We start from the raw sequence: 19,983 nt of genomic DNA on the forward strand, positions 1-19,983 counted from the left end.
TCGCGGCGAATTTCCCGAGATGTCATGCCGATTTCTCCATCAATGGGAGGGTGGGTGGACTCACGACTAAGCGAAGCGGGTAATACGAAGGGTATGATGGCAGAAGGCCTCTGGACTAGGCCGGGACAAGTGGATGTTATATTCGACAACGGTCCATGTCTTGAACTTTGCTGGCTTTACTTTTTTCCGGTCGTCTGCCCTCGTGGCCGATTTCCATGACCTGACAAACGGATAAATCATAATCCGAAGAAGATATTGATTTTTGATTTTTTGCTTTTCCTTTTCTCTTTACTTTCAGACTCGCTTCTTTGTCGCCGGCGCCTTATTCGCCATCCCAACTCCCGACAGAAAAGCGATTCGAACAGCGGCAGCGAAATACACGTAGGGAATGTTGCCCCAGTCAATGGCGTTCCAGGCGAAGACGTCGTAGTAGATGGAGGGACCGAGAGCGCGGACGGTATAGAGGTGACCCACGTCGGCGAGTAAAAGGACGAAGAGGAATGCGCGCCAGACTCTGAGGTCGGCGGTGGAGCGCAGGACGACGGCTTCGCTGAGAGCGAAAGCCAGGTATAGGTTGCCTAGCTGGGACATGGCGATCTCGGTGCCCAGCGGGATGGGGCTCGAAGGGGCCGAGGCCGAGTGGGTGAGATGGAGATATTCATCGGGGCGGAAATGAGCATAAAAGGCACCGACCGCGGTAGCGATGGGCTCGATGAGGAGGAAAAATAAGCGGTAGGCAAAGGGGAGACTGACGCCCGTCGTCGTGGTCGTCGTGGTCGGCATGGCAGGTTGAGTTCCGGCCGTTGTCTGTTGAGAGTTGAGGTTCAATGCCGATGTAGGTGGCGCAGCCTTTTTAAAATGAGTAGAAATAGAGATGGGTATCGTTTGCGAGGAGGGGAAGAGGAGAAATGAGCTGTGAGCTGTGCGAGTATTCGTACCTAATAATATCCTGCGTAACGCTGCCCGATGGTTGGTACCCCATACACCGTATTTTCAGGGCTGAAGCGTCGATATCGTGCCTGGATAAAAGCTTGGGGCTGATTCATGGCCGCTACAGCCACTCTAGGCGCATACCAGCCACGGTACCCGGTTAGAGGCTTGAATTTGCCAATATTCGGTCAGAATTTACATAGGTATTACCTGGTAATATAAAGCCTCCTCAACAAGCACAACGTACATACTTAGTATTCGTACCATCTCTGTCCCATTCCTCAGTGTACTTCGCAGTGAAAGGGTCCGGCGCCTTCCCAAGTCTCCCCGGGCTCGGCTACTCGATCGATTCAATGGAATTAGAATCGTTCAAGAGTCGGACATGGAACTAGTCAGTAGTGGCACGTACTAGTTACCGAGTGGTACTCAGGAACGCGTCCTCCGTGTTTCTAATCCCTTTGCGATTTCGTTCCTCTCGGAATGGGTGGTGCTCCGCACTCCGTACTGTACCTACCTGTGTCGTGACTCTACGCCATTTGCCACCACGTGTGACTTGGGGCGACCCGATTCTTGGCGTATTGAAAGTACCGGGACCTCGACACAGTCTTGTTTATCACTTTGTTTTTCGTACTCCTACCTTGCTATGAGCATGAGGTCCCAATGCGGAGGTACTTTGGCACTAGGCCACGAGGTTCTTGGTACCTCCCTATCGCTTTTTCTTGGGGCCAAATTCTGTTGAGATTTCTTCTCCCTCTTCTGCCCTATCTACACGTGTACTCTACGGGAACCCCGAACACACCAAACACAGCTAAAAAAGGGCGAGCGAGGTCATTAGGAAGACACTAGAAGGCAAAAAACGGCCGCGGATCCGACGGGAGCATCTGCTTTCCACTTGACCTTTCCACACGCACTCCGATCTCCCTCCCCATCAACCAACCCAGCCCGTCGAAACCCCTGAATTACGCGACCCACTCACCGAGACCCCTAGTCCGGGCTAAATTTTATTTTTGATTTTATTGAAAAATACAAAGGCAAAAAAAAATCAAAACATAACAACAAAGAAAAGGAGACGATAAGACAAGAAGACTCCACGCTTCTACCCCGGATTTCCAAGGGATCCTCATCTACTAATACTCCACCTCCCATGTCTCCTGCATTTTAGTGTGCATGGTATTGGTTTTATTCTCCTCTTGTCTCGTTCCCTCCTCCCCTTTCTCCATCTCTCTCCTCTTCACCCTTTGCACTCCCTTCGGTAGCGCATGTCACAAGAAAAGGACTCTACAACTGCTGGTCAAGACTAGAGGACTTTAACCAGGGTTTCTTCTGGTCGGCTCGAAGTTGCTCCAAGAGCGAAACCGAAACCAAAACGAAAGACAAGGAAACGGAACGACCACCACCATGACCAAGCTTGCACCTCCCGTGACCGACTGGGCGAATGCTCACGAGACTGCCATCGTCGACGATGACTCGGATCTTTCTCTCTCCTACTCATCGACTTCGATTTCATCCCTCTCCCCATCTCCTTCCCACGCTTTTCGTGAACCTCTCGCCTCGGCCTTCAACAAGGCGCGTTTCCGAAGCAAAAGCCACTCCCTCGTTTCCAAGCGACGGCCACAGTCCTTCTTTGGCCCGCCACCCTCCGCCTACCTCTCTCCCGAAGACGACCGCCGCCTCCGAGACGACATGCGACACCTCTCCCTCCAACCCACCGACTCGCTTCCCCACCAGAACCGACGCCGACCCAGTCACGGCCAGGACGACGGGCCCTGCTGCATCTCGGGCACCAATGAACAACAACAAAACGGCGGCATAAAGGGCCTAATCCGACGGGCCTCCATGTCGCTCAAGGGTTTCGTGCACCCTCCCAAGAGACACTCGGTTGCCCAACTGCCCAGCCTCGGCCTTGACGCTCTGGACGAACCTACTCCCCCGCGACCCTCCACTTCCCATCCTACCTGGCATCGTCGCCTACGCCAGGCCGCCAGCTTTCGCCATACGCGGACCTCCCACGGTGCCGCCGACGCCCAACTCCCTCGCTTCGAACACTCGTCCGCTTTCCTCCCCATGCCGCTGCCAGGCCGCGGTTCTGAACCGCCCGTCATTCCCGAACACACCGGCGCTGGTGCCAAAGCCGCCGTTGCCGCCGCCGCTGCTGCTGGCTGGAACGAGTCGTCGTCGTCGTCGTCGTCGTCGTCGAGGAGCGATCGCGAGAGCGGCATAGGGATTGGAATCACCGTGTCGACGGCAGCTGTCGAGGGCGACGCAGCGGCATCCGGCGGCCTGAAGCAGGATACCAACATCAGTCGCGTCGACTTTGTGTCGGAGCTGCCGCCCGAGCTCTCCATCCAGATCCTCGCCTACCTCGACGCGGCGTCGTTGGCCTCGGCGTCCCTCGTGTCGCGCCGCTGGGAGGACGTCGTGGCGAACCGACACATCTGGCGCGATGCATTTTTGCGAGCCAAAACAGACACGTATGCTACCAGCCGCCCCGTCCAGCCGGGGACCGCCCAGGGCGTGCCGGCCGTGGCGCCCCATGTCGACTGGAAAAAGGTCTACCGCGTCAGGCAGGAGCTGGACCGCAGCTGGCGTAAGGGCAAGGCCAAACCCGTCTATTTGAACGGTCACCTCGATAGCATCTACTGTCTGCAGTTTGACGAGTATGTTTTCTTTTTCCCATTTTTCTCATTTTTTTCTTTTTGTTTTCTTTTTTCTTTCTTTTTTTTTCTTTTTCTTTTACGCTTGTTCATTGCTAGCTCGTAAAATCTGTGAACCACATAGCTAACCGACCCCTTAGGTCAAAGATTGTCACCGGATCTCGCGACAGGACCATCCGAATCTGGGATATGCACACCTTTGAGTGTCGCCTCGTCATCGGACCACCCAACGTCGTGAACAACCCGTCCCTCCTCGTCGACTCGGAAGGTCAGCCCGTCCACCACGCCGTCCTCCAGGATGGTACCCATACGGCCCCCTCGACGCCCGACGTCGCCACCTTCCCGATGCACCACCAAGCCTCCATCCTATGCCTGCAATACGACGACCGCATCCTCGTGACAGGCTCATCCGACTCGACCTGCATCGTCTACTCGGTCCGCTCGGGCTACCGCCCCATCCGCCGACTACGGGCGCACTCGGCGGCGGTGCTCGACCTGGCCTTTGACGACCGCCACATCGTCACCTGCTCCAAGGACGTGTCCATCTGCGTGTGGGACCGGGAGACGGGCACGCTGCTGCGGCGGCTGCGCGGGCACGCCGGTCCGGTCAACGCGGTGCAGCTCCGCGGCAACACGATCGTCAGCTGCAGCGGCGACTTTCGGGTGAAGCTGTGGAACGTCGACACGGGCAAGAACATCCGCGAGTTTGTCGGGCACACCAAGGGCCTGGCGTGCAGCCAGTTCACCGAGGACGGGCGGTTCGTGGCGTCGGCCGGCAACGACAAGGTGATCCGCATCTGGGACGCCAACACGGGCGACTGCGTGCGCGAGATCCAGGCCCACGAGGGCCTCGTGCGCAGCCTGCACGTCGACTCGGTGTCGGGCCGCCTCGTCAGCGGGAGCTACGATACCGATATCAAGGTGTTCGACATGGCGTCGGGCCGGCAGCTGCTCGACTTCCCCAAGTGGCATGCCAGCTGGGTTCTCAGCGCCAAGAGCGATTACCGCCGCATCGTCAGCACGGGGCAGGACCCCAAGATCCTGGTCATGGACTTTGGCGCGAATATCGACGGCATTGAGATGCTGGAGAGCCCGCGGGTCGACGGCGAGCACGAGGGGGTTTGAATTATCGCTGGCCGTTGTATCTCCACATACTTTACGACCAACGACGTCGACTGTTTCCATTTACCACGCTTCAAATCCCTCTACTATTCATCTTCTAATCTCGGTTCTCTTATCTTTTTTATTTCTTATTTTATCTTATTTCTTATTCTTTTTTATTTTATCACATTTCCTATTTTCTTTTTTATTTCATCTTTATTTATCTTATTTCTTTTGTATTCGTCTCAATCCACGGGGCGTGACGGCGTTTGATATTCTTCAGTACACTCCACCGATCACGCGGAAGCGATACGGCCTCCCGTGGCCCTGGGGGGATTCGCAATATGTTTGGACATCTCACTGCAGCGTTTTCTTATAATCCTTTTTGTCGTCTTCCTTTGGTTTCCACCTTTTCTTGGTCGCTTCTTGTCTATCATCGTCGGTTCGATTGCTGGTCTTTGGAATAGCGAATCAGACTTGCCGCGCACAGTTTTGGTCCGTTTGCTGGTTGATTCTCTAAAATAGAGCAAGATGGCATACGCTTTGGATAGATAGACTCCGGCAGTCATCCGATGGACATTACAGACAGTAACTACTAGAAGAGGAATGAGTTGGAAGCCCGAAGAAGTAGAGCCTATAGAAGTATAGACAACACAGCGTTCGATTTCCGTTCTGTAGACGGCTTGGGAGACGATTGATTGCCATGTGACGGCGTGGGGTTCGATGAGAGCCAAACTTATCTCAGCTAGCTAAATCCAGACATGAAATCTCCATCTGCCCCATCCGAGATGGACGGTTCAAACGGAGGGGCACATGGCAGATGCACATGGATGTAACGTATCCCGATACCAAGTCCCAAGCACCTAGGGTCGAGATTCGAGCAACAGAGGGTAAGGGTCCAGCTCGCATTTGTGGGGTAATCCAGCGGAGCGTCCTGGCAGGTGAGGTCGTAGAGTCGCATCCCGCCGTGGAAGGGCCGACGACTCTGCGCCCAATACTACACAGATGCCGGCGTTGCAGAGGGCAGCGAAGACATTCGAGGACCAATTTGAATACAAAGAATACATACGGATGGAGCTCGAATAGTGCGTCAGGGCATGGCGGACCGTTTATGGCGGACCGTTTCCGTCCGCGCTGGCTGTTCAGTGTTAACCGCCGAAGCTGTACACGAAATGGCTGGCGGGGGATCAACCCGTGCGCTGTACGTCATTGCATTGGTCCTTCATCTCGTTAAGATTTCATAGGACGTTCACTGCGGTCCGCTGTGTTTCAGGAATACAAACCACGATGCGCAAATAGAAAAGCATGGGGACCGCCTGGACGTTGGCAGCATCGTGGTCGCGCAGCAGAGCAAGCAACATTAAACCTTACCTTGGCACCAGCCCTTCCCGCTCCCGCTTTGTGGAGGCCGGGTGACGGGGTTTGTCCATGTGCTTGTCATTAGTCGTGCTCGTTATGGTCCGATTGTCGTTATTGGTTCTGTGTGGGTGAAGTGGTGGGTAAGGGGTGCTGGCCTACTCGTAGCAGGGTCACGAGGATACGATAGAGTGGACGCTTGACTCTAGAGCGTGTGGGTGTATTTCACTTCCTGTCATTTTTATTATTATTATTATTTATTTTTCAATAGAAATGAACAAAAAAGAGACTCAACAAAAACTTGTCGGCATCAATGAAGCGAATGGACAATACCTACACTTGGTATGCTATGCTGGCCAGCGGGAAGACCTTTGGGTATTGATTGGCCCTGGACTCGCTATATCTGCGACAAGGCCATATCTGCGACAGCCGCGGAGCCCAGATGGTCGTACAACTGTAGCGAAAACTCCGTCTTTTCACGATGGATTTGTTCCCCGGATTTGTTCAGCATTCGGGACGCAATCTTGGCTCTAAACTAAATTAGCGTAGCGTATTTAAGTTAATCCGACGTGGAGACTAAGAGCCAATGAATTGATTTGCTCCCGTTGTTTCTGTAATTTATTTCATGCGCCGTCTTCGTGTCCAGGACCAGGGGTCGACGTGAAGATCCGGCACTTAGGATATTTTTTTTTAAAAAAAATAAAAATAAAAAAGTCTCTTGATTCTCCTTCAAAATCACGTCTTATGGACAGCAACGAATTACCGAATGATGGGCAATCTTCTCAGAGACCTTGTATATTTCACCATGAGGTCAAAGTGACTTACGTACGTACAACGTAGGTACTCAGGTACCTCGGCCGCTTTACCACGCGCCAGCAGGAGCAGACGCTAGTTACAAGTGTGTGGAGTTGGAGGTGTGGAGAGGAAAAGCAGCCAAAGAAACAACATTGATCCGAAGTATTCAGGGGTTCGATAGGACGACAACCGTCCATTACCAAAGACAGCAAAGTCTTTCGGCGGTTCCTGCATGGACGTCTGGTCCTACTCAGTACAGTATGTGTACGAAAACACGCTTGTCGACTCCCTCGACTTTGACCCTTGCTTTTGCCGTCTGCTCGTTTGAGACCCGAGCTGTCCCTGTCCAATCGTGGTACCTCTCGCCTTTTCCATACGAGGAGCATCCATCCTCCCTTCGGACGAAAATAGAGAGAGGGTGGGGGAGAAGGCCTTGGAGGGGCATCTGGACTCTGGACGAGTTGCTTTGCGTGAACCGACTGACTGACTGACTCGATGGTATAGTCGTCAGTAGAGTTATCGTTCGCTCACACGCATTGGTGCCCATGCCAAGTGAACCTGACTCTCTGTCTCGACAGCCGAGCCGTCGCCAGCCCATCCAATCCATTCTTGCGGTCAAACGACCCGACGCGACGACTGCCGGCACCCCCTTGTCTGGCTAACCCCGTCGCGTCGTCGATCTACACCTTTTACCCGAACCCACTCGGGCTGTTTCCCCAACATGGCATCAGCCGACGATGGGCTAAGCGCGTCGTCTACCAAGCAGGGGTCGTCTGCTCCCCACGATGCATATGATGTACGTAGTAGGTGTGGGAACCGGGTGTGGCATCCCCCCATGGCAAAGATGATATAATAACGCCGACGAAGCCGCCGCCGACTTGGGCCTCGAGTTCTGCTCATGTTCCTTGATCAAGGGACGGACTGGAGACGTTGCTTTTCTTTGCCCTCCATTTACCGAATACCACCATCCCCATCAATACTCACCCATCCATACTTTGTCTCTCCCTTGCCTCAGCTCCGCCCTCTCCCATTCTCTTCGATTCTTTCTTCTACCCCTCCCTGTATTCACAATCTTCACGAGCTGGCCTCGCTCTCCTCTCATCTACACGCCAGCTACCAACGCATCACCTTCCCGATAAGGTCTCGAGCTCCGTGTTGTCGGCTTCTCCACCAGCGCCGTCGCCCGCTCCGGGGTAAGTGGTTACATGTGCACCCAGCTTCCCCCACCCTCGGCATGAGGCACCAAGCCTCGTGTTCGTCCCCTCGCATTCCTGCCTTTCCCTGCCCCTCGTCCCAGTTCTTCGCCTTGTTCCGGGACACGGACAGGAAAGAATTCGGCCTGCTCTCTAGGCACCAGGCAAGGATCGGTGATTCTCGCCAGGTGTAAGTGAGAGGCAGATGCATAGGTCACAGCTAGGACAGGGAGCGCAGACATGACGATGCCGAGAGTTCGGATCCGCAGTAGCATCAACGACGCAGGCTGGACAGTGGTAGCATTCGCAGATCCATGCGCCAGGTGACCCGTCAAGCAACACTGAGGGCCAAGTGGCACCCATGCCATGCCATGCAAAGGCATGTCCGTCAATATAACGGGTCTAGAACGGAAAGAGCATTATCACGTCTGGCTCCTTACTTCAAGGCAGGCAGGCACATCACCTTTTAACATCACCTCTCCCCTTTATCGTCTTCCTTTTTTTCTCTTCTTTCACCACGACCAGGCAGCCAGTATCAAATCATTCCTTTCTCTGACGGGGTATAAAAACAGATTCTTCCTACATCTCTCCCCACCCTAACATCCACATCGTCAACACAAAAGGTACGTTGAACGTCGTTTCTGGACTTGTCAAGCTCAGTGGCATCTTGGCTATATTCTTTACATACCCAATTGCCTAAGCCGAGAAGACTTGACAGTTCTACCCTGACGCGCTCTCTCCTGCCCTTTACCTCCTTGGTACTTCCGTCCTGTACTTCCCCCCTCACTGCTCCTTCCTCATTGCTCCTGCCTCATTGCCCCTTCCTCACATTCCTCCTTCCCTCTTCCCCGGCCTGGCCCCTACCCTAACCATCAGTTCTTCCCCTTACCTTTACTTTACCCCTCCCCTCGCTTGTTCTCGCTTCCTCTCCTTTCACGCACATCTTGATATATTTCCCCTCGTCCATCCTCTCTTCTCTCTCTTCAACCATCACACGTTCTCTATACCGGGACTTCATTTTTAGCTGACCATCATACCTAAACAGTCACTCTCTCCAAATCAACTACACTCTCTTTCTGAAAACCATTCCCACAATACATCGACGGCGTGCTGGTTCATCATGATGGGCCTCGCGTCGGTCGTCACGACCTTCCTTTTGGCCACGAGCCTCATCTCTCTGTCCGCCGCCGTGCCCACCGCCGCCCCCCAGGACGGTAATAGCGGCGCCCCTGCTGCCACCTCCGACTGGTGGTTCGCTCAGATCGAGCGCGAGGGAGCTGCTGCCTTTGGCGCCGAGGGATACAAAGTCTTCCGCAATGTCAAGGACTTCGGTGCCGTCGGTGATGGCGTCACCGATGATACCGACGCCATCAACCAGGCCATGTCCTCGGGCGACCGTTGCTACTTCGGCTGTGACTCGCAGACCACCACCCCCGCTCTTGTCTACTTCCCTCCCGGCGTTTACCTCGTCAGCAGGCCCCTGATCCCCATGTACTACACTCACATGGTCGGCGACCTGCACAACCCCCCCACCCTGCGCGCCGCCGCCCATTTCACGGGCATGGCCGTCGTCGACGCCAACCCCTATGACGACCAGGGCAACAACGCCTGGACGAACCAGAACAACTTCTTCCGTCAGATGCGCAACTTCATCGTCGACCTGACCGCTCAGCCCGCCTCCACCGGCACCGGAATCCACTGGCAGGTCGCCCAGGCCACGAGCTTGCAGAACATCGTCTTCAACATGCACAGCGGTGGCGCCCAGCAGGGTATCTTCATTGACAACGGCTCGGGCGGCTTCATGACCGACCTCGTCTTCAACGGCGGCCGCTACGGCATGTTCATCGGCAGCCAGCAGTTCACCACCCGCAACCTGACCTTCAACAACTGCGACACCGCCATCTTCATGAACTGGAACTGGCTCTGGACCTTCCACGGCCTCAACATCAACAACTGCAACATCGGCATCAACATGGCCAACGGCGGCCACATCGATGCCCAGACCGTCGGCTCCGTCCTCCTCCTTGACAGCACCGTCTCCGCCACCGACGTCGGTGTCATGCAAGCCCACGTCCCTTCGTCCCCTTGGACCAACGGCACCTTGATCCTTGACAACGTCGACATGTCCTCCGGCGTGCGTGCGGCCGTTCAGAACGAGGTCACCGGCGAGGTCCTTCTCGAGGGCAACCAGGTCATTTCCTCGTGGACCCAGGGTCGCGCCTACACCGTTCAGAATGGCGGCGAGGACGTCCAGGGCCCCCAGTCGGCCGTCCAGCGCCCGCCCCAGCTCGTCGATTCCAACGGCCGCTTCGTCGCCCGTGCCAAGCCGCAGTACGGTGACGTTCCCGCCTCCCGCTTCCTCCGCGCCAAGGCTCACGGTTGTGCCGGTGATGGCGCCACCGACGATACCGCCGCCATCCAGGCCCTCCTCAACAGTGCCGGCCCGGACGACGTCGTCTATTTCGACCACGGCGCCTATATCATCACCGACACCGTGCAGGTCCCCAAGAACATCCGCATCGTCGGCGAGATCTGGCCGCTCCTCATGGCCGGCGGAAACTCCAACTTCCAGGACCAGGCGAACCCCAAGCCCATGCTCCGCGTTGGCGAGCCGGGCGACGTCGGCACTTTTGAGATGATCGACTTTATGATCGAGACCCAGGGCCCTCAGCCGGGCGTCATCCTGATGGAGTTCAACATCGAGGGCAGCTCCCCTGCCGCCGCCGGTCTCTGGGACGTGCACTTCCGCATCGGCGGCTCGGCCGGCACCCGCCTGCAGTCGGACAAGTGCGCCAAGACTCCCCAAGTGACCACCGCCCCCAACCCAGAGTGCATCGGCAGCTGGATGCTGACCCACATCACCGAGTCGTCGTCGGGCTACTTTGAGAACGTCTGGTGGTGGGTGTCGGACCACGAGCTGGACCTGCCTGGATGGGAGCAGATCAACATCTACAACGGCCGCGGCGTGCTCATCGAGTCGACCAAGGGCGCCTGGTTCTGGGGCACCGCTTCGGAGCACAACGTGCTGTACAACTACCAGTTCAACTCGGCCGACAACGTCTTCCTCGGCCACATCCAGACCGAGACGGCCTACTTCCAGGGCAACCCGGACGCCCACGTCCCCTTCACCCCGCACACGCAGGGACCCTGGCTCGACCCGGACTTTGAGGCCTTTTGCGCCCAGCACTCCATCCAGAACGGCCGCTGCGCCCGTACCTGGGGCGTGAGGGCCATCGACTCGAAGGGCATCTTCCTGTTCGGCGCCGGCATGTACTCGTTCTTCGACAACTATGCCCAGCAGTGCGTCCCGGAGAACAATTGCCAGGACCACATGACTTTGCTCGAGAACAGCTCGGTTCATTTCTACGGCATCAGCACCAAAGCCGCCGTCAGCATGATCACCGTTGATGGGAGCAATGTCGCCCTGGACAGCGATAACCGAAACAATTTCTGCGCCACCCTGGCCACCTTTCACTCTTGATCTTTTCTTGTTTCCTTTTCACTTGCCCTTTTTCTTCTTGCCTATTTTCTTCCTGGCCAAATGGAACGGATGGAGACCTTTTCAGTCACAAACTGACTCCAGGGAACTGACTCCAGGGAGTCGGTTGACCATGTCTGGTTCTTCTCTTCCACTTCTGTAGATAGCCCATGCTGGCCTGGCCTCTTTTCTTTTTCCCTCAGGGCCTCATATGGTGTGGCTTTTTGCTTTTACTGAAACAGGGGGAACCAAGGATACCATGTGCTCTCAAGGGAGAGCCGACGCACGGCATGACAGGGCTTGGTGGCCGGACTTGCAGACGAGACGTGCAGACTAAATTGCTTCTGTACATTAACTACACTGGATAGTCCTAATAAGGCCGCATATCACAAGTCTGTCCCGTACTCTGTAGTTGCACTGAGTTTTATTGTGAAAAGTTGACAATTCATCCAACGACTTTGGGCATGTCGGTTATTACGCGTAAGAACACGTGATTAATCAGCTGACTTTTCAGTGAGTCAGTCCCATGTAACTAAGTACCTACGTACCGCGACGGTAGGCAGACCGCAGACGTCATAGCTGCCCTGCCACCTACGAGAATTCCCATTCCTGGAAATTTCCTGCCTCGCGCCACGACTCACCCTTTCCTCCACCTCGGCGACATCCTCCTCTTCCCCAACACTACACTACGCTGTCAATGCAATAACGCAGGGTGTACACCATTACCCTCCATCATGGATGACTCCTCTCCATCAACGTACCTCCGCGCTTCCACCAGAACCCGCCGTGCGCTCGCCGAAGAACGACACGCCATGTCCTCCTCCTCTCCCTCTCCGCCTCCCACCGCGACAGGGCTCTCCATACCGACCAAACGCAACTCTCCTTTCCTACCGACACCCTTTGAGACCGCCATCCTGGCCTTCTTCCCCGCCCTCCTCGCTTTCGGGACCCTCTTCTCCCTGCTCTCCCCCGAAGTGCGCCGCGCCGAGTTCGACACGACCACGCAATCACACGCGCAACACCCGGACGAGGCGCCGGGCTACTTCGCGCGCAAGGATAACCTGCTGAACGTCTTTTTTGTCAAGAGGGGGTGGTTCTGGACCACCGTCGCCTTCGCCGCCTTTGTCCTCACACACCCCACCTTCCGCGGAGGGGCTTCGGCGAAGCGCTACGCCGCGGCCTGCACGAGGTGGGTCCTCGTCACGGGCGCCTGGTTCCTGGCTACGCAGTGGTGCTTCGGGCCGCCGCTGATTGATCGCCACTTTATCCTGACGGGCGGTCGGTGCGAGGTCGCGCTGCAGAAGGAGGCGCAGGAGGGGGTGGGGGGCTCGGCCATGGATTTCGGGGAGGTGGTTAGTGCGCTGGCATGCAAGTCGGCCGGTGGGGCGTGGGAGGGCGGCCATGACATCTCGGGGCATGTGTTCATGCTTGTCCTCTCCAGCGGCTTCCTTCTTTCCGAGGTCGGCTGGGTCTATTGGCGGCACTGTGGGCACCGGGACGATCGCAGCATCGTTATGCACGATGGGGCTGTCAAGGGTGCCCGTGTCGAAGCTGATACGACCATGGAGAGGACAAGACGGCGAGGCGAGGAGGCTCTCGCATTGGGAGGGAAGGTTGTGGCCGCGGTGGTTGGCTTGAACTTGTGGATGTTGCTCATGACGGCCATCTACTTTCACACTTGGTTTGAGAAGGTACGTGTCGTTATGTCGAGTGGGATATATAGTTGGGAAGGGTGGGAAACACTGACAATTTCTTTCTCTATTCATAGACTACGGGCCTTCTCGCTTCCGCCATTGCTCTCTACGCTGTTTACATTCTGCCCAGGTTCGTCCCTGCTGTGCGCCAGTTCGTTGGTCTGCCGGGAGTATAGAGGCAGGCACCCGGAACCCCCTGCAAGTCATGCCGAGCGTCTTTTGTCATTCACAGCACACGAGGGTTACGACGATCTCATCGACTTATATAGATACTCCCCTTCTCTCTTGCTGCTCATGTCAGGGGAGAAGGCCACTCTACGAACTAGGGGGAGATGGGACTGGAGACACGCCGATCCATCCGATACCTTCTCAGGAGAGATAAATGAGAGACGAATAGAAGAACCAATTCCCGATGCCATACTACACAGCTGTGTCGTCCAATGGTCTCGGCTCCCAAATTACCTCACTCTCCTTCGTTTGACGTGTGGCAACGTCTAGCAACTATCGGAGCAAACGCTGTGCCTGTGCCTGTGCCCCGTACCTAGTTTCCGAGAGAATTGAGCTCAAAAGGCGACTGGGGTGGGAGAAAGGGACCGAAGGTGTGCCACTGGTATTCATTTGCCGTCTTGTTCCTCCATCGACAGAGGAAAACAGGCAGATATTGCACTCATCTCCCTGACATTCACTCGCGCTCGATAGTGTTGTCCCCCTGCTGGGTCTCCGTTCGATGAGGTCAGATTGATGTCCTCGGACGTGCCATCCCGCAGACTAGCGACCAGCCTCGGCCTGCTGTTTGCAGGCGTCGTTCGCAGCGCTTTGCCACAGGCGCCATGGCCCGGGTAAGGAACAGCCAGAACCGTTTGAACGGGCGAGGCGCCCATGGTGGCCGCGGATCCATGGCGCGATCCGGTGGCTGACGATCCTCACCCCCCCCCCCGTTGGGCCGTTATTGGATTTTTACCACATCTCTACAGCACAAGACGACTTGCTTCAAACCATTTAGCTCGCCGTGTATGTTCAATGTTTCCTCTATGACAGATGACAGCTTGGGAGACAGGAGAGCTGAGGTTATGCATCCTGGCATGCGTGTCTCACGCCCACATGGATCCCAGACTCACTCTCCCATAACACACGTGTGTAAGACGTCAACAGTGTCTCATGGTGGCCCTTTTTGCTCGACGGCACGGGAAGCTGACGTACGGGGTCGGGTCCTTTCTACTGACCATTTCATGTCGTGTTGTTTCCTACTGTCCACTGCCACGAGAGTGACGACATGGAGACATTACACCGCACGAGTGCTCTGGCTTAGAGTAACTTGAACTGCACAGAGAAACTGGGGTGTACTCTGGAAACCAACTAATCGTTGAACTTCCCTTGGGTGAGTCTCAGCCGTTAATGCATGGCTTACTCTCAAACTATCGATGCTACCTATGCCTATCTGCCGCATAAGAAGGCAAACATTACCTAAACATAGACGATTCACCGCGTTGACCGCTCCCCGAACCCTGGACACACCTCGAGCCGAAAAAGAAAAGAAGAGAACAACCAAGAGCTAAACGGCACCGTCATCGGAGACTAATTTGTATCTGCAAGGTCTCTCGGTCCCATCCGTGACGTTGCACAAGGCCATCCGGTCCAGAGCCGGAGGGGGGGCGAGAGAACCGCGGGACCCCGGTCCACCGTCCCCCGGTCCACCGTCCCCCGGTCCACCGTCCCACATCACCGGCAGCGGCATGCTGCATGTCGACTCTGCATATTCCACGCAGGCGGACTCTGGGAAACGCCCCCACGTCACATGCAAACAACCGGCTTTCTACCAGTAGGATCCATGCCACGCCACTTTGACCCAGGTGGAAAACGAACTGGTCATTTTTCCTTTTTTTTTTTCCCGTCTTTTTCTCTCAATCTTTTCTAACCCCTGTTGTTCCGACCCCGGCGAACGAGTTGGTGGCGGCCGAGAGGAAAACGGCACGGACATGGAGCATTTGACAGCCCGACGCTTATTTCTGATATGTGACAATCGTCAGTGATTTGCCTCTTTGCCACTGCGTATGGACTGTTGATCCGCCTTTTAGCTCCCCGTCCGTTGCAGGTGGAAAGTCCAGGTCGGGGCAAACGCAAAGCAAACAGACTGCAGTGATGCCTTTGGAGTTCCGCCCTTTACATTTTCGCCTCTACTTTTCTAGACCTCCACGGCGTGTATTCAACGGTACGCTGTGGTCGGTCAACCCCAGATCGACAGCACATTCACTGCTGCGAGCCGGTGAGAACGAATAAGAGTTCCTCCGGAGGGAGGAATGCAGGCTCTGCAGCTGCTCTGCTCCGCCTCCAGGCGTTCAACCATTCGTGGGATACGTGGTTTATGCAGAGTCTCCTGCGCATCTCCTTGCGGCGTCTGACAAATCAGTGCCATTTCCAAACTGACTGTATCGGCAAGCGGGTGGTTGAGGTTCTGGCTGAGCTCATGCATGATTCCGGCGGCGGACCGTGGAGCGGTGTTGTCAACTTGATGTGTCAAAGACTGGGTCTGATCTTTACAGGGTAGCTAAAGCTAATGTCAGCCAGGTGGGCACGAGGCTCGAAGTACGTCAAGTCTCCGTTGTGTCCTCTTTTTTCCTTTAGAGCCGGTCGATCTTATGCAGTATCTGGGGCCCCTTGCTGACCACATCCAGCCTGAGAAGGTGGATACATGAGCCCCCCGGCCACGATGTAAAGATCAAGCTACGTTGCCGACAATCCAGTGGGACCTGGCCTTCTTTAGGAAAAGTAGACTGTTAAACGGTTCCAGCGTACTGTTCCAGCTTCCAGCTGAAGCAAGCATGCCCCTTGCGGTCTAGATGGTCCAGGATGACATGCCATGTGGCTCGACTTCTCCATGCTTGTCATTTCTCAACCTGCACCCAAGTCTCTCTGTTTCCCACCCGGAGACTTTATTAGGCCCTCTTTTCCGTTCTAACCCTGGCACAATGAAGATCTGTACGTCGTAGGGTCAGCTTCAAGACCCGTACCGGATTTGACCCCTGGTGCCGTATAGGGAGACAACCCCTGGGCGAAGCGGCTCTTCAGGCCCACCCAGAGGCTTACGTTTTGGGCAACGTGGTGGACGCTTGTAGACGTCCGGATCTTCTTTGCCTCGCACTGATCTCCTCCAGTTGCAGATCGTATTAGCCCCTGGTCTCTGGACGGGAAAGATGAAATTATCTTTCCAAAATATGACCTGTCTTGTGCTTGAAATGATCAGGGGAGCGAGAGAAAGGGGGATGGATCGGATAGCCTGGCTTGTCATATTAGAAAGACAACGGTCACCTTGTTCATGCTCGGACTCGTCGTCGTTTTCTTTTGTTTTCGTCACGAACTTGCCCTTCTCAAGTTGATGTGCAAAGAGAAACAAAACAAGTCTTGTCTAGCGGTTGATTCAGTCGGCCCAGGAAACGAGTACGTGTGTGCCGAACAACCCGCAACGGACATCCTTACTCTCCCCCACACAACTCACATCTTTCCTCTTACTTGTCCGGGATAAGGAAGCCGTCAAGGCTGGAGTCAAGTCAGCTGCCACCCTCCATTGGGCCCTTGAGGATTCACCGCTCGTGGGTAGAGACATTACTAACAATGTCGCCTCTCTCTTAGACCGAAGGTCGTCAACATCGGGTATCTTTACTTGAATTAAACGAAAAACCGGATCCCGGCCTTGGGAGATTCTATAGCGAAACACGTACGCACCATAAGCCTCCACCGCCGGCCAGTCACGTATAGACCCAACCGTCATAGGGCATCTTTACTGCCGGCCCCTCAGTTCCCAAGCCCTCGCGCAAGTCTGACCGCCGAACCAGTCTCTCGGTGGCCTGTCTCTCGCTTCCCCGCCCTTCCATGCATACGGAAGACGACATTGCCACCTAGCCAACTACACACTCGCAGCAGCGTCTTGGACCGGGGAAAGAAGGAGACTCCATAGAACGTGTAGAACGAAGCGGTGAAGGGAAAAGCCGCAGCATCGCTTCCAGATACAGACGTATACGATATCATGGTTGTTGCATTGTCCTACCAAGGGCTCAAAGACGCCATGTTTATGAGCAGCACGACACCCGGGCTGGCCTTTCACGACGTCGAGTCGGAGGACTTTGCTCTCAAACAGGTTTATGACTATCCGTTTTACGCTCATCAACTTTATGACCATCATCACGGCCATCGTATTCATTCGTGGAACCAACAACCCCCGGATCTCGCTCAACTTGACTGTCATTGTCAGCCTAACCATCCCTGCCCCGTCATATTCAGGGGCCACGACTTTCTGTCCTCGCAGAAAGAACAGGCAGCGACAAAAGGAGCGTCAGTTCCGCAGACGATAGTCTCAGTCCCTACCCCCGACACCTTGACGCAGCCCAGTACCCCTGGGAGCTCGGATTCCGGGGCGTCACTGGCGCATCATCAGCAGCAGAGCCTCGTTCCCAACGAGAACCAAGTGACTTGTCACAACTCAGTCGCCGACCTAGACTCGGATCTCAGTTTCTTGGGCAGGCCGGGTCACCACCGCCCCCCGTTGAGTGCCGTCCGGTCCACGCAGCAGCCGCGGGTTGAACGGTTGTTGGCAGAGAATACAGAGAGCCAGCAACGGCAGCGTCACTATCCGCCGTCAGAGTTTGGTCCTTGTCCGGGACAACCCCCACTTCAGCAAGGAGCGTGCCAGGAGTCGGACGTTCGTGTTCAGGGGCTTGAACATCAACACCAAGGCCCTGCAATCGCCATGACGAACGTCAATAAGTTTGAAGTCGACGACTGGCTGCCAGATCCGTATGACAGAATGCATGATGACTACGTGGTATGTAAAGACACATCTCTTTTTCCATATCATCTCTTGCATCGGGTGTTCACCTCCAGGGGAGCAAACTCGGAATGCAGACCTCCCTGGTTTTGACGTCTGATTTACACAAGTTCGAGTCGGCGAATGTATAATGACAACAGGCTAATGGTCTTTGTTTTCCTTCAGACAAGTGAACAACTCCGAGACACCTACATGACTGGCACGGCCAATACCCCCTATTCATACTTCGACCGGTCGTCTCTTCTCCTCCCCACCATGCAAGCCCAGCCAAACGGCCTCTCTCACTGCCACGCCTACGCCCATGGTGAAGACAATGGGATGATGGATCATCTTCTGGCCTGGCCCGTTCCGACCGCTACTTCGACATCAGCATTCACGGGCTTTGTTAAGCCGGAGGTCCCGGCCATGTCCCATCCCCTTCTGCAAGGCCAGGACAGCTTGTCTAGTCATTTGTTCTCTGCCACAACCATGCCAACCAACCAGGAGCGGCATCACGAGATGCTCATGTCGCAGGATTCGGTTGTCTATTCGAATGTCCAACCATCCACAGATCCCAGTGGCGCCGATAGGCATGTGCACGACTTTGGACGCTTCCCCTCCGGGTCCGTCTCAGCCGGGACAGGCCTGGAAACAGGCAGCTCCTTCGGCTCAGTCGATGCCCATGGCTCTGTCGTCGACATGCAGCACCAGCCCGGCCTTCTTCGCGACATGTGCGGGCCATTCGACTCACAGCCGCACCCGGCTCCTTGGTTGGTCGCCATGCCGCCGGAGCCGGTGGGAACCTTGTCCCCTAAGGATCTCCCTCTGCAAGGGACTCTTTCCCCGGTGGCCTTCTCTGACGGCCCCGTGCCTCTGAACCTCCTTGCCACGGATGAAGACGACGGACAAATTCTAAGTGGGGACCAAGAAGACGACGTCCTTTGCGTGAAAGACTTGGCCCAACGCAGAGGATCGTCCCGTGTGTCGTCGTCGAACCATTCGTCCCGAAGAAACGGCACGGGTCGCACGACGGCCTCCAAGAAGAGGAAACAACTCCCGATCAAGGTCAGTTCGTTGCCAGGACACGGCAATTCCCAGACCACTCGCGAAGTGGCATCATCGCCTCGACTACCCACAGCTCGACGGTCTTCCAATACAATACAATCGAAAATAGCAACATCTCCCAGGAAGGTTCTCCCCTCCCCACGCCTCCTCCAACCTCGGCCCCTGAAAGCATCGTCAGGACGCACAGAGAAGGAAGGGAAGGGAGCCAGGCACCGGACAGAGGAGCAGCAACGGAGACCAGTGACGTGCAGGAACTCCCTCCTGTCTCCTGCGCCGTCGACTCTTCCACACCCCGACTTTACCAGCAACGACAACACCAGCATGACCACCGCAGTTCCATTACAGCACCAAGCGACAACGGACCGGATAGCCAGGGACGAATTCCTCCTGGTTTCCAAGCGCAAGGGCATGACGTACCGCGAGATTAGGGCAGCAGGGGGCTTCACGGAAGCAGAGAGCACGCTGCGGGGGCGGTACAGGACGTTGACCAAGAGTCGGGAGGAGAGGGTTCGCAAGCCGGAGTGGAGCGAGAAGGACGTACGTTCCCGTTGTTACCCTTTTCTCTCTTTTCGTTTCTTCTCTCCCCTTACCCCTATCCCAGCCATATCCCGTCACGTTACCACTGCCCCCATTTTGGATCCTGCTGACTTTGAGACCACGCAGATCGAGCTCCTGAAAAAGGCGGTACGCAAGTTTACTCGGGGCATGGGCCCCGAGGCGGCCAAGGTGCCGTGGAAGCAGGTGGCTGAATATATTCATCAAAAGGGGGGCTCGTATTTGTTTGGGAATGCGACGTGTCGGAAGAAGTGGGATGAGCTGGCGTTGGCGGAACGGTCGAGGAGCGCGGCGTGATGGAAGACGGGCGGTGGATTTTTCTTTCTATCATAGTAGTCTGCGTAACGTGGGACACCACGAGTGA

General features: G+C 55.7%; 7 protein-coding genes across 7 annotated transcripts; 4 read left to right on the top strand and 3 right to left on the bottom strand.

Annotated features, from left to right (window-relative positions):
- Positions 1-101: 101 nt before the first annotated feature.
- ACRALDRAFT_1065981 (uncharacterized protein) lies at positions 102-850 on the bottom strand. Its single transcript, XM_071017258.1, has one exon. The coding sequence runs from the start codon at positions 781-783 to the stop codon at positions 295-297; it is 489 nt and encodes a 162-aa protein (XP_070872072.1). The 5' UTR covers positions 784-850; the 3' UTR covers positions 102-294.
- Positions 851-2,739: 1,889 nt separating this feature from the next.
- Positions 2,740-4,676, top strand: ACRALDRAFT_1011704 (uncharacterized protein; the record flags this gene model as incomplete). Its single annotated transcript, XM_071014721.1, has 2 exons — positions 2,740-3,587; positions 3,725-4,676. Coding segments are annotated over 2 exons (1,800 nt in total), but the record flags the coding sequence as incomplete, so codon positions are not given.
- A 288-nt stretch (positions 4,677-4,964) lies between these two features.
- ACRALDRAFT_213359 (uncharacterized protein) lies at positions 4,965-6,552 on the bottom strand (the record flags this gene model as incomplete). Its single annotated transcript, XM_071024067.1, has 13 exons — positions 4,965-5,041; positions 5,095-5,280; positions 5,341-5,420; positions 5,447-5,682; positions 5,720-5,762; positions 5,792-5,819; positions 5,853-5,884; positions 5,939-6,001; positions 6,057-6,164; positions 6,239-6,246; positions 6,321-6,341; positions 6,381-6,434; positions 6,469-6,552. 13 exons carry the CDS (start codon positions 6,550-6,552, stop codon positions 4,965-4,967), a joined length of 1,020 nt encoding a protein of 339 aa, XP_070872074.1.
- Positions 6,553-8,646: 2,094 nt separating this feature from the next.
- Positions 8,647-11,969, top strand: ACRALDRAFT_1065984 (glycoside hydrolase family 55 protein). The gene has a single exon (XM_071017259.1). It carries the CDS (start codon positions 9,150-9,152, stop codon positions 11,508-11,510), a length of 2,361 nt encoding a protein of 786 aa, XP_070872075.1. The 5' UTR covers positions 8,647-9,149; the 3' UTR covers positions 11,511-11,969.
- Positions 11,970-12,319: 350 nt separating this feature from the next.
- ACRALDRAFT_2112456 (uncharacterized protein) lies at positions 12,320-13,377 on the top strand (the record flags this gene model as incomplete). Its single annotated transcript, XM_071023575.1, has 2 exons — positions 12,320-13,198; positions 13,276-13,377. The coding sequence occupies 2 exons, from the start codon at positions 12,320-12,322 to the stop codon at positions 13,375-13,377; spliced, it is 981 nt and encodes a 326-aa protein (XP_070872076.1).
- A 1,309-nt stretch (positions 13,378-14,686) lies between these two features.
- Positions 14,687-15,780, bottom strand: ACRALDRAFT_1078046 (uncharacterized protein). Its single transcript, XM_071018725.1, has one exon. The coding sequence runs from the start codon at positions 15,669-15,671 to the stop codon at positions 15,426-15,428; it is 246 nt and encodes an 81-aa protein (XP_070872077.1). The 5' UTR covers positions 15,672-15,780; the 3' UTR covers positions 14,687-15,425.
- Positions 15,781-17,942: 2,162 nt separating this feature from the next.
- ACRALDRAFT_1072802 (uncharacterized protein) lies at positions 17,943-19,916 on the top strand (the record flags this gene model as incomplete). The annotated part of the gene is made up of 4 exons (XM_071018025.1): positions 17,943-18,017; positions 18,186-19,064; positions 19,410-19,601; positions 19,728-19,916. The coding sequence occupies 4 exons, from the start codon at positions 17,943-17,945 to the stop codon at positions 19,914-19,916; spliced, it is 1,335 nt and encodes a 444-aa protein (XP_070872078.1).
- Between the last annotated feature and the right edge of the window lie 67 nt (positions 19,917-19,983).

This window comes from Sodiomyces alcalophilus (genome assembly GCF_042370955.1).
Source record: "Sodiomyces alcalophilus JCM 7366 unplaced genomic scaffold ACRALscaffold_8, whole genome shotgun sequence".
In the NCBI taxonomy this organism is placed as follows: domain Eukaryota; kingdom Fungi; phylum Ascomycota; class Sordariomycetes; order Glomerellales; family Plectosphaerellaceae; genus Sodiomyces; species Sodiomyces alcalophilus.